Here is a 13,723-nt window from a genome sequence, read left to right as displayed (position 1 = left end):
GTATATCCCATATGACCTGGTAATTTCATTTCCAGGTATGTCCATGAGCACTGAGAGATGTGTACCAGAATGTTTATACATCATGATTTCATAATAGCTCCAAATGGAAGACAACTCAAATTTCCATCAGCAGTAGAATGGAGAAGCATGTTGCTTATAAAATGGGATTCCACGCATCATCACTGAATATGGATGAACTAACTACATGCAACAACACAGGTGAGTACCACGAACATGACATTGAATGAAAGCAGCCAATCACGAAATTACATCAGAATGATGACATTCATTTAAGTTAAAAAAAAAAAGGAAAAACTAAGTTGTAGTCTATAATTACTTAGTCTGTAGGATTACATTTGAGGAAGTGATTACATTTAAAATGAAGATTGATAGCTTCCTTTGTTGGGAAGGAGAGGCCAGGAGTTAGGAGGGAGAGGCGGGCTTTCTGGGCACTGGCAATGTTCTCTTCCTTAGCCTGGGTGGTTACTTATACAGGTGTTGGCTTTGTAATGTGTCATTGAGCTGTACATCTTGTTTTAGGTCTCTTTATGTATATTTTATTTAACAATAAATGAGATGAAATGTTTTAAAACATAAATTACTTATTCTACCCATTTGAAATACAGCAGTAAACTAATCTGTCCTTTCAGGTTGCTTGAAAATACCTGAAGTCTTTCATTCAATTATTTTTCCAATAATGCCGTAATTAATCCTCTTCTTTCGTTAATTTATTCTCATATTCTAGTTCCTGCAGAACTTTGCATTAATTTGGCAAAGTAAATTAATATTGAATGAGAATCAAATGTTCTGAAGTCATTTGGATAAACACCGTGTTAAATTCTTAGATGGCTTTGTATATTTATGTTGGTTTTAGAACCGACTTCAAATGTACAAGTAAAGAGAGACTAACAGTACAATCACTGGAAGAAAGACTCAATAGTCTGTAAACATAATGAAAAATATTTTTATATCTACCTATTGACCTACTCCCAAAACCCCACTGCATGATAGAAGCTATTTATATGATATATTGATATATTAAAATGAACCTTATTTGAGGCAATTCTATTATTGATAAATAATAAAAATATCATTAAATATAGGTCACACCATATAACAGACCAACTAATTTTATTTTACTTTATACATTTCTTTCTAAAAATGTGGTCTAATATTTTCATCTCAGAGAACAAAATTAAGCAATTGTCTTGTAAGCACCTTGGAGGATCTAAGATTTAACCCTACTTTTTTTTCTTTTTTAAAGATTTTATTTTTTTTCTTTTTCTCCCCAAAGCCCCCCAGTACATAGTTGTATATTCTTGGTTGTGGGTCCTTCTAGTTGTGGCATGTGGGACACTGCCTCAGCATGGTTTGATGAGCAGTGCCATGTTGGCTCCCAAGGATCGAACCAACGAAACACTGTGCTGCCTGTAGCGGAGTGCGCACACTTAACCACTCGGCCACGGGGCCAGCCCAGATTTAACCCTACTTTTAAGTTAACAAGTTAGCTGGCCACAGTTTCATGGATGCAGGTAGCAGATGCAAAACTCCTGAGTTAGAGAAGAAAGACTCAGCCGCAGCAGGTGGTCTGAGTATCAGCATATTTTGTGCTGGTTTCCTGAGGCCCAGTTCCCACAAGCCTAAGAGAAGAGGGTCAGGTAGTATTTGCACACACAGTGGGTGGTGTTACAGGAGTAGCTCTGAGTTGAGGGAACCCAAACCCAAATAAGCCTGACTGCTCTTTGCTCAGGAGAGAGACGCTATCTCTATCTTGCAAAGCTCTAAGCAAACCTACCCCTCGTTCAGATGGAGGTACTATCTCTAGCTTGCAAGGCTCTTCCATGGTTGTTCACTATACACACGGCCTTGAAAAGATAGTCTGGAAAAGACAGCAGTTAGTGCCTTGCTCAAAAGACATGCATGAGCACGAGAGATCCATGGAGAACTATCTCTCCATATTGCTAATGGATAAAACCTCTTTATACTGTTGAGATAAGACACATTTTCTTCAATTTCTAGAACAGTGGCCAAAACGGAATTTTTCAAAATTTTCTGAAATGGAAACCAAATTATTTAACGGTTAATATTAGATTCAGAATGCTTTTGAGAGTCATAATTACATAAAGTCCTAGAAGGGTCTTCAATATATATAGTGTGTATATGCGATATGCACACATTTACAGAGTTTATTTTCTGCCTCTCCCCCTTAAAATGTAAATTCCTTGAGAATAATGACTATATGTGTGTGGATATGCGTGTGTTTGTGTGTGCGTATGTGGGCGTAATTCATTTTCTTATTCTGGTTCCTACATTACTTTGCATTAATTTAACAAAACAGTATAGGTCTGCCATCCCTCTCTTTCTTTGTCTCTTTCTGTCAACACTATCAACATGAGAACAAAAACAACGTGTGCGCCTGTAACCTGAGGGTTCTATTAGTCCTCAAAGGTGACAATGTTTTCTTATCTTCAAGATCATCTACCCATATAATCGAGGATAATGCCCCGCCTAGCGGGTCTCAGTAAACATTTCTTGCATTGAGTTGACTTGAACTCAGGACCCGGTTCTACAGTCTGTAAGCCGAAAGTTGCCCTAGTGACATGCTCAGTAATACATGTTGTGCTTTGAGAATAGAAAACATTCCTTTTCCTCAAATCCATAGATAGTCATCTTAAGCTCAAAGACTCCTGTTCATTTATGATGATTCTAGAATACCGATGAAAAAAAACTGAGGGAAGGATCATATATGTCTCCAGAAATATTTGCTTTATTGTGAGATGAGAAGTGAGTCAAGGAGGACCTATTTTTCCTACCTCTGAGCACCGTTTATTTTATTTTTTTTCCGGTGCTCATTTTCATCCTCTTCAAAAGGAATTTAGCAGCCAGAGTTTATGGATGAAATACTATTCATATAAGTTCCTCTGGAAGCTTAATCATCAACACAATGCCTTGGAACCACTCTAGTCTTCTTTTCTAAATTAAACATTTGTGTCAACAACAAACACAGAAAGTACAAAATGTTTCTGTACTCCTTCCACATCAAAATTACCTCCTACGGGAACTAGAAAATGTGTGTCAATGTGAATTACCATCTACAACAGCTACTCGCCTGGCCGCTCAGGGGTCTTGTACACAAAGGGTGAGCGAGGGGCGTGGGGAGGCTACAAGACGTCGCTGCCCCGCCTGGCCAGGCGATGCTCGCCCGACTAGCCTGCCGGGGAATGGGGACAAGGAGCAGGCTTAACTTGGGGCTCGGGATATTTGAATGCCGCGGAAATTGTCGTTCTACCCCGACGGGTGAGGGAGCGGGGAGCGGAGTGCGTGCGCGAGCTGAGTGAGTGCTTACGTCGCAGCGAGATCTGTGCTGGGATAATTAGAGAGGAGTTGGGCTGTGCCGAGTCCTCTTTTAGCAGCGGCAGCCGGAGCCGCAGCAGCAGCAGCAGCAGCAGCAGCAGCAGCAGCAGCAGCAGCAGTAGCCCGGAGGGGCGCGCCTGAGTCCCGCCACCCGGGCGCGCTCGGGAGAGGCCCGCGCCCCGCTGCAGCCGCCCCGCACGACCCCGGCCCCGGCGGCTCCGGGCGCACAAAGGCGGCGGCCGCCCGCGTGGCCTTCTCCATCCCGGCGTTCGAATCCCGCTCCCTCCATTCTCCTCTCCCGAAGGCGAGAATGGCAGGGCCGGGTGAGGACCTGGGACAGCGGTGGCCCTAGCCGTGCACCCCCACCCCTTCTACTGGGAGAGGCAGCGGGCTGCCTGCGGACGATGTGGCCACGGCTGCTCCCCAGTGCGTCTTCGGCCCGGGTCCCCGCTACTGCCTCTCTTCCTTGCTTGCTCCATCCCACCGAGAGGAGTTGATGCTGCTGCCGCCGACGCCGCTGAAGCCGCGGCTGATGGATGCCGGAGAGTGCCGCATTGCTTAGCGTCCCCGCCTCCGGGTGTGCTGGTAGGAGCCGGTTGCTCTTTCTTCTTTCTTGCTTTGGGGTTATATAGAAAAGGTAGAGACATTTAAATTTTATTCTCCACTCCTCTTCTCACCCCCCCCCCCCCTTTGAAACGTACATTCCCACCTCTTCTCCCCAACCCCCCAGCCCCAGCGGCAAGTCCCATGAGATAAACGGCTAGAGGGAGGCAGAAGTTGGGGGTGGGGGTGGGGGGAGCCCACGCTGGTGCCAACGCCACCAAAAACCCTTCTGGTGCCTTGTGAGATCACGGTGTATCTAGGAGGGGAGGGGGAAGGTGCGCTCTGTGCAGCATCTCCACCTAATTGGATCATAATCATTTTAAATAAAATCCCACAAATGTCTTAAAAATAGCATATTTGAATAAGCAGAAGGAGAAATAAGCTCCTTTCCCCTCTTCTTTTTTTTCTCTCTCTTTTTTTTTCTCTGGCGAAGACGCCCTCTCCCCGCCCTGGAGCTCAGCGCTGAAGAGCCACCTTATTATTAATCAGAATTCCCATCGTTATCCTGGCAGGCGCATCCTTCAGTGGGGACCGCAGAAGCATCACAGAGCTGGGGCTGAGATGTGCGTGGGGGTTGTTTGTGTTACATCTTGGAAGAGAAGAGTACAGTACCAAGATCAGCGCCAACTGTGCTGGGTGCGATTAGGGGTGTTTTGTTAGGGGAGAGAAAGGACAAGAAGAGGAGTGCTGGGTCCGCCAAAGGTCCATCTCTTTAAAGAAAAGAGAAGAGGGACCCGAAGTGGGGCATTGTTTTTAGCGAGTGGAGAAAGAAGTTTATATAGCCCACAGAAAAGCTGTGGGAAAGCAGGAGCAACAGGGTTTTTGATTGGACACCAAGACAAATAATTTCCTGTAAAGAAGACGAAGCAGGCAGCTGCGAGATCTGGAGGCCAGAGTGTGGTGGTGGCAAGTGCCAGGTTTGCTGTGGGACGGTCAGCAAAAGGAAGGGAAGGCTCAGGAACAAGCAGAACAATGACTCATTTACAAGCTGGTCTCTCTCCTGAGACTCTGGAGAAAGCTCGCCTGGAGCTCAACGAGAACCCGGACACACTGCACCAGGACATCCAGGAAGTGAGGGATATGGTCATCACCAGGCCGGACATTGGATTTCTGCGCACGGATGATGCCTTCATCTTACGCTTCTTGCGGGCCAGGAAGTTTCATCACTTTGAGGCCTTCCGCCTTCTGGCCCAATACTTTGAGTACCGGCAGCAGAACCTGGATATGTTCAAAAGCTTCAAGGCCACTGACCCTGGCATCAAGCAGGCACTGAAGGATGGCTTCCCAGGGGGCCTGGCCAACCTGGACCACTATGGCAGGAAGATTCTAGTCCTCTTCGCTGCCAACTGGGATCAGAGCAGGTAAATCCTCAATCCAAACTTGCACAAGGGATATTTTTACTTTCCCATTTTCCAAAATTTACCCTGAATAGTCTCATAGTTTTACAGCTTTGATGTTTTTCATTTGGCTGGGAAAAAAGAGAAATTGGAACTAAAAAATGAGTTTTTGGTGGGTGCCCCTGGGAGTGGGAGGAGGGCTTTTATTTTTATCTTTCACACTCTTTCTTCACTAGTACCCAGTTTCTACTGCAGCTGTAAGTGCTTCCTGAACCATATTCTTGTGCTGCAATCATTCAGATTCTAAATAAAGCTGCTAAATTTTTTACCTTTTGAATAAGTCTACTGTTCTGTTGAGAAATGAGTATAAGAATGGAGACAACGTCTCCTCCTTCCTCCTTAAGAAATTCTTAAACTAGATTCATCATCATCATCATCATCATCACCACCACCACCACCATCATCATCATCTCTCTCCTTAGTACTGAGGTTTTATTTTTAAGAATGCCTGGCATTCAACCAAGATCAAATAGTTTTATAGCTTGGGAACTTTTCTGCTTGGTGATGTGTAGACGAAGGAATAATATCATGAGTGTCACTTCAATGAAAAGGAAGAGTTGTAGCCTCTGTCACTGAGCATGCCTACCGACACTGAAAATAAAGGCTGACTGGTGTGCTTGCTCTACACCTGTCACTGATCTAAAGAATATGTTTCCTGTCTGATGTGATTTTTCATCTTTTGGAAGGAAGTGGAAAATGCTCAGCTATGTGAGTTGGTAGGCTTTATGAGGTCTCTTGCTTTTTAATGGGAGAGAAATAATATTCTTATTTCATCTACGTTATAATGGAAGAATGCAGAGAGTGACCCTTCTGCTGCTTTAATCAGAGTTATTTTCTCAGGCTGAAAGAAATAAGAAATCATAAAAGGCTTTTGTGTAGGGTAGTTTCAATTAAGTTCAATGTTAAATATATTTCATGGAGCTTAAAAATGTTACCAGAACTCTGAATCATAAGAAGCTGGTTGTTAAAATATTGGTGTATTTTTAGTTCTGTGAATGGTGACTTTGGATGCATCTGGTTAGTTTAAAGCAGCTCTGGAGCAATTGTAACAGACTTTTACTTTCTTACAGTGAGAAATCTTATAGATCTTATAGCTCTCTAGATAGGCTTCTCAGAGTCTTAGGATCTTAGGATGTAAATTAATGTTTTCACCAGGTTTTTACTCTTTCATTGGTCACATTTTCTCTGTAATTCTAGGTTGAGAACTACTCTGATTAATTTTTAGGCAAATATAAAGACAAACTACTACCTGAAGAATCACAAAGCTAAGAAACTCATAGAGAGAGGCAGCCATTGAGGGGATGGAGTTCTGTTACTTACCTAGGTTAGTTATAGAAATCTTACTCCACTTTTTATCTGGTATCAAAGTTTAAAGGACCATGAAATGCCATCATTTGACCACAGTTTCTCTTTAAAAAGTTTTTATTTTTTTATCTGCCACAAGTACATTGTAAGATCATGCAAACCAATTGTTGTATGTAACAAAATTCAAAAATTTATTCATGAAAGAACCTAATATTCCATATGTCAGTTAGATTGGAACTTTATTGAGCTACAGTGAAATGGGAGCTGTGGAAATTTTATATTTAAACGTGTCTCGAAGTCTGTTAAAGACATGACTAGGGGGGCAGATTGCATTCAGAGAGACATGCATAAATGTCAGACCTATTTTCGTTTATTTCGGTAAGTGAACTAATATTCACACTGATTCATAAACTTAATTAAGATGAAAGTCACTTATAGTTCTCATGTATATGGGAAGTTGATTATTCCAGATTTACTAAGGAAACTATGTTTTAGTTGCCTATCTCATGCTTTTGTATAAAGGATAACTTACTAGTAATCAAAGTCTATCCCCCTGGAAATCTACAATGGGAGGAGATTTATTAATTGCTATACATAAATTTTCATTAAATCTACACAAAATCTTAAATATTAAAATTTTGTGTGTATGAAATTAAAAATGAGAAGCTATGTCCTGTAAAAATACCCTATCAGGACCTACAGACTAACAATTGTGAATTTTATTTCTATGGTTGGAAATGAACAGGTATAATCAAGAAGTTAGAGTGTATCAAGGTCAAAAGGTGTGCAGTTATTAAGAGCTTGTTTAAAATTCAGTTGAGTTTCCTCCTCCTCTATTCTTTAAAAAAAATGTCATTCTTTCCTCCTCCCTACTTTCCCCCCATCCCAGATCTACATAGACCCAATAACAAGGACTAGTGGATAAACAGGTCTATCCTCTTGGCATCCTCTGTAAACCTTAATCTTTGGGATACGGGCCTAAGAACTGCCCCGAAACCTGCAAGTCAGCTGCCTTTCTCACAGCACCAGGGTGTCACCAGCCCTTCTCCTACCTTTGGCCTGAGTCCCCTTTCTTCCTCCACTATCCAGAATCAAGTCTTATCTGACCTGACTACTACAAAAGTCTCAGCTATCTTCCCTAGATGTTAAACTTACCATTGCTCTGTTAGGTGGATATGACACTTGCCAAATTCTCTTGCTCCTCATCCCTCCTCTGTTTTGTGAATCAGATGTCTCCCCTTCCTGCGCTGATCCTCCAGTATAAACAACCTGGGTCTCTGGAGAAGACCGCACATCTGAACAGAATTCTGACCACTTTCCTTGAGTTGGTCAGTGAATTACCTGGTTTTCAACAACTTTTCAAAAAGTAGCATTGTTTCAAAGAAATAAAATAACATTGTTTTAGAGAAACAATAGGTGGGAATGTCCAGGATTACTCAGGGAAATTCCAGAAATGTGGTAGAAGAAAACAAGTTGTTTCCAACTTCCCAAAGGGAAAAGCAAGATTTTTTTTAGTGAATTTTAAAAACTTTTGCAAAAACCTCTGAAATAATCGATCTGTTTAACAAAATAAGACCAAGCCTTACATTATATTTATAATAGCACCTGAGCTTGAGTTAATCCTCAATAAATATTTGAGTTTAATTGAGCTATGCATTTTTTTTAAAGAAATGAATTCCAATTAGGAAGTTATCTGATACTTTCTCCTATATTAAATTTGTAGGACAGTTTCTGTGCTCCTCAGGAGACTGGAAACAGTAAGTGTGTGTGAGATGGTGACTATAAATAAAATAGTGTCTCTTTCTACTGCAGAGTAGTGCAGGTCAGTTTCAGGTTATTGCAAAGAAATGGACCATTTCCAAAGCCTTTACAAAAGACGTGGAATCTTCAAGCAGATAAAGCTCAAATAATAATATTTACAGTGTACTCACCTTCTAATAAATCTAAAAACCAACAATCGAAATACTGAAATGTTAAAGTGACTCTCAGTGTGGTCTGCGGTTTTTTAAAAAAAGAATAGAACAGGCTCAGTTGATTTATTACATTTGTTGAACAGGCTGTACCTTGGAAAAGCTTCAAACAATTTTATCTCCTTGTCTAGCATAATTTGTGAAAATAAAAGTAAATTCCACAAAATTAGAAACGAGTGGATTGTTGTGCTACATCCATGGGATGCGGTAGCCTTCCGTGCATTGCATGCTGTGTTTCTTTCTTGAGTGACAGTGCCCTGCTTAGGACTTGGCAGGTACCTCCAAATTGTCCACCTGATTTCAGCACCAGAGTGTGAGGATAACGCACCATGAAGCTAGAAGAAATAACATTACCTTAAGAAAAGGAAGTTTGGAATGAAAGTAGATACGGTCTAGACCCTAGGGCATGAGAGCAGATATCTGAGAAGTTGAAATCCACTGGCACCTTATCATTGGGAGTATTCATGAGTTAAATTTGTGTCACCTGAAACAGAATAATGACATGTAGTCTGATAGCTGGCCTGTAATTTGTCAGTCAGCCTGCAAATTTTACCTTATTAAACTTATAAAGGAGTTCTCCATACTTTAGTACAGGAAGCAACCATTTCTCTGGAATCTGAGTAATAACCATTATAAAACAGTTAAATACAGCTGAACTGAAATGATTCTTGATATAGTGGCAATTCAGAAAGTACAGACCATCTTGCACTATGTTTGGCTTGTCCTAATGGACATTGATTATCACTTACAGTACTGAAGCTCTAGAAGGGTTCTGTAGAAGACTGACTGGTCAGACATTGCTATGGTCCTCTAACTTATCCTGGAATTTGCCTAAAAGACATTGTTTTCAGTTTGTTCCTATTACGTGGATTTTTCATTAAAAAATAAAATATTAAAGAAATGATCACCTATTTGCAGCTTCAGATTGAATTATGATTATGCTCCCATTTATTAAAATAATGTGGGCATTCTCCAGATTAAAATAAGGTTATGATGATTATAGATTAAAATTTTAAAAATAGCCATAGACTATACAGGTTTGCTTTAATCCGAGGCACAATGCTTTACTCTTCTCTAGAACTAAACTAAAATAAGGTAAGACAAAACAAAGTAAAAATGACTAGGAACAGATTAATACAGTCAAGGACAATTAACTAGATAATTAGGGAGAAAAACTCATAATCAGTAATCTTGAAAAAAAAGTTGGCTTAATATTTTTGGCCTGATTTTTCAAGGCTTCTTGTCTCAGTTTATTAAAGTAATAAAATCTTCCTCAGCTTTTTGCTTCACAGTGTTAGATATCTGGGCAGGGTCAGGAATCCTTACCTGCAAAATCCTGGAGGTGTTATTGTGCTGTGTTATGGGTGGATCTTGAGATTAAGTCAAAACTAGCAAAGGCAGGCATGGATTCCATGGGGTTTCTGTCCTAGCAGAGCTTCAGTGTCACTTCTTCATAGGGAGACCCTTAACAAATATTCTGGAAACTGCAGCTTATTCCAAACTATGCCCTTGGTTCATACCATGGAAAATGGGGGATAGAAAAACTTTCCTGAGAAATCTTAGTGGCATATTGGGACAAATCTCTGAAAAAGTAGGACAGTCCCTAAAAACTGGGGCAATTATGCAGTAATTAGTGACATAATCCTGAAATAATAGCAAAGACCAAGAGTGCCAGCCTTCAGGAGGATGTTGATTGAGGCTGGCCTGAACCAGGCTATGTTCACATTTCAAATACGCAACTTTAAACAAAGTTGAAGAGAAGCAAAGGATTTGAGGTCACTACAGGGCACCGAAAGGATGCCTCGAAAGTAGTGTTAAAAGACATTTTAAAACATGACCCAACAGTTAGCAAGTTAATAAATTATCCTTAGTAAATTAGTACGTTTCCTCCATCCTGGCAAAAGATTGAGCTCTTTTGCATCACTGAGGGCAGGTACATATATTTCATTAACATAATAAGCGGCACTATTGACATGAGGGAGAGGATGTCCCTGTATGTTGGGTCTTTATAACATCAAGTAACAAACTGAGAAAATGGTACTTGATTCAAATCATTTTTTTTTAAAGTACACTTTAGTTGAGTATTGGCTATGTAAATAGAAATTTAGTAGATGCTAGGGGCAAATAAAGACACATAATACATTCTTTGTACCATCAAGGGACGTACAACCTCTCTGGGAAGCACAAACATGAAAAGCTTTTAAATAACTACCAGGGACGTTGTAAGTTCTGAATGACGGTACTGTTTGCCAGTGCTGGAAGTTCAAGGCAGAAGTGCAGCTGCTGGCTATCCTGTGCTGTACAGAGAGAGCATCCCTACTTCATTAATGGAATTCAACCTTTTATTGTTCCATTTTAAATAATTAATTAATTACCTCGTTCATTCAGAACACTTTGATATCATGTGTTATGTGCCAGGCACTCTTAAGAACTTCACAAACATTGACTTATTAAATCTTTATCGTGATGATACAGGGCAGGTCCTGTTAATATCCACATTTTTCTGATGATGAAATGGAAGCACAGTGCGGTTAAGTATTTCACCAATGACCATACAACTAGTAAGTGAGTTGGTCAAACTTTTTTTGTGTGTATAGACAGTTACCAACATAAGTCTAGGGAAAAACAATTAAATACAATTCTATTGAAAAATCAAGCTCTGATAATGAAAAAAATTCCATCTATAGTTTAGAAAATCTTGATTAAACATCAGAGTACAGACAGTTAAAAACGGAAAGTTAAGGGGCTGGCCCCGTGGCCGAGTGGTTAAGTTCGCGCTCCGCTGCAGGCGGCCCGGTGTTTCGTCAGTTCGATTCCTGGGCGCGGACATGGCACTGCTCGTCCGACCACGCTGAGGCGGCGTCCCACATGCCACAACTAGAAGAACCCACAACGAAGAATACACAACTATGTACCGGGGGGCTTTGGGGAGAAAAAGGAAAAAATAAAATCTTAAAAAAAAAAAAAAAAAACGGAAAGTTAAGTTGCTAGAATAAATCTTCTGAAGGCAAAGACTGTAGTAGGCCAACACTTGGCTTTGAGTATTCTGCCCTGAAAAGAAGAGTTGCCTTTCTGATACATTTATATTTTTCCAGCACGGTTCTGTTTTGTTTTATTTTATTTTGGTGGTAGTAGGTGCACTTTTTTCTTTTTTCAAAGAAAGACATTTTTCCTCTAGGTGTTTCATTTCTGATGATTCTCTTGTCCTCACTCACCTACATTCCCACAGCCTCGCTCAGACGGCTCATCTTCTGTGCTCAGGGATACAAGCCAGACAGATGGATGTTCCGGAGTTCATATTTTCTCCAGGATTTGTAGACTTTACCTCTTCCCGTCTTGACTCTTATGAATGTCTTGTTGCTTTTCCTTCACTAAAGCCTCTGCTGGGGCCAGGCTGGACTGTGCCCTGGTACCTGGCGTGGCGCCATGTTGGTATTGATTTCCTGATCTATCTTGTGACACACATTATGCCACTGAGACATGAAAAAACAGAACAGCTATTCATCAAACTCTGTTCTAAGTATAAGGCACCATAGGGAATGGAGAGAAAGACTCGACTTCTCATCTAGGCTCCCTGCTTTACTCCACTGGTGATTCTGGGCAAACTGTTTAAATTCTCTGAGACCCTGAGTCTTCATCTCTAAAATTCTCAGACCTCATCTTTGTCCTCATCTCCAAAGTAATAGGAACAAAGTCAGCACAGAGACTATGGGCTTGTTTTGGGATTAAGATAATGCATTTGAAATTGCTTTGGAGATCTTAACTGATTACATAGATAAAGGTTTTATTATTACGACCACTCAGTAATATAAAACACCTAGATGTGCTCATCAGCTTTATCGTTAACGATACCCTGAAGCTTTAGTAAAGGTAATTCTTTTCCTTCATCACTCCCCCTAGCACCTTTCTGACAGGAAGTGCTTCAGACGTTAGAAAACTTGACAATGAAAACTGAGGGGCGGGGACAGCCTTAATGAAGAATTTAATAATGGCTGATTGATTTAGTGACAAAGGGAGATTTCCTGCTGTTGTGCTGCTCAATGTGATGCCAAGATGCCAGTTCTTCCCTGTCAGGCTGAAAGAAAGGGTTAGAAGGTAGGAAGAAAATGATCTGTTTGTGATTTCAGTTCCTCTGCACTGATTGTAAATTGTGGTAGAGGATGAGATGCTGTGAACCCCAAGAGAGAAGCACAGGCCGGGTAACGCCGAAAATCCTTACCTAGCCAGAAGAAGCTTCCCTGATCTTGATTGCACGGGTAGTAAATAGGACATATGGGTATCAAAGTCTTCTCCATGTGGTTTTTACAAGTTATGGCAGCTCTGATTTCTTTCAAGAGCAATGGTCTATGTAATCTGGTGTCCCACTTGTGAAATTCCTCACTAGTGTTATTGTTCCTTCTTACTCCATGCTATGCATCATCTTCTCCGAGCTGATTGCAGATTCGGGCTTTACTTGATGCTATTTTGGGAAGCACGAGCCGGAGTCAAGAGCTGCATTAATGTGCTAGTTTGTTATTTATGGCTTTCTTCCAACATACAAGGGAAGAATAGCAATGGTGGAGCTCCTACAATTGCGGTGTAAACCCCAAACACGGATTTGTGTAATACTTATTGTAGTGAACTCTAATTTGTAGATTATAACAGTTAGAAATAATTTCAAAGAGAAGAGTGAAGGTAGGATTCCTTAAGATATAAAGTTCATGAAAAGTTCCTTTTCTTTGAAAGATATTTTACAGACTTTGGCAAAGTCTCACGTAATAGTGTTCGGCTTAGTAATAGCCCGCTGAGCTGCTAATGGTGGTAATGTGACATGTTTGACAACAGAGGACTTGAGTGTTGAGAATGGTTTTGACCTGCCCTTTGAATGTGGTTAGCTAGGATGTTTTTATGTTTCTTTTCTTAAACTTATACATTAATGTGATTTATATAAAGATCATTTAGTTCTCTTCTTAGAACAAGATATTAAATTAAAAACTTGGTTAGATTTACTCTTGAAAACTTTGCAAACCTTTTTTTGTTCATTGATGATCCTGGGATTGGCCTTATTTTATTCTTTTATTCTTATTTTATTCTTGGAAAAATAATATATATATA

At 40.6% G+C, this 13,723-nt stretch overlaps 1 protein-coding gene across 1 annotated transcript in view; it reads left to right on the top strand.

Annotated features, from left to right (window-relative positions):
* The first annotated feature begins 4,929 nt into the window (after nucleotides 1-4,929).
* Nucleotides 4,930-13,723, top strand: part of CLVS2 (clavesin 2) — a 65,032-nt gene continuing 56,238 nt past the window's right edge. The window contains exon 1 of the mRNA XM_046674531.1: nucleotides 4,930-5,318. Coding sequence (XP_046530487.1) covers nucleotides 4,930-5,318 — 389 coding nt within the window. The remainder of the gene's footprint in view (nucleotides 5,319-13,723) is intronic.

This window comes from Equus quagga, chromosome 11 (genome assembly GCF_021613505.1).
Source record: "Equus quagga isolate Etosha38 chromosome 11, UCLA_HA_Equagga_1.0, whole genome shotgun sequence".
Taxonomy (NCBI): Eukaryota; Metazoa; Chordata; class Mammalia; order Perissodactyla; family Equidae; genus Equus; species Equus quagga.
Note: the sequence above shows the minus strand (reverse complement) of the source record. Positions and strands in the feature narration are given on the sequence as shown.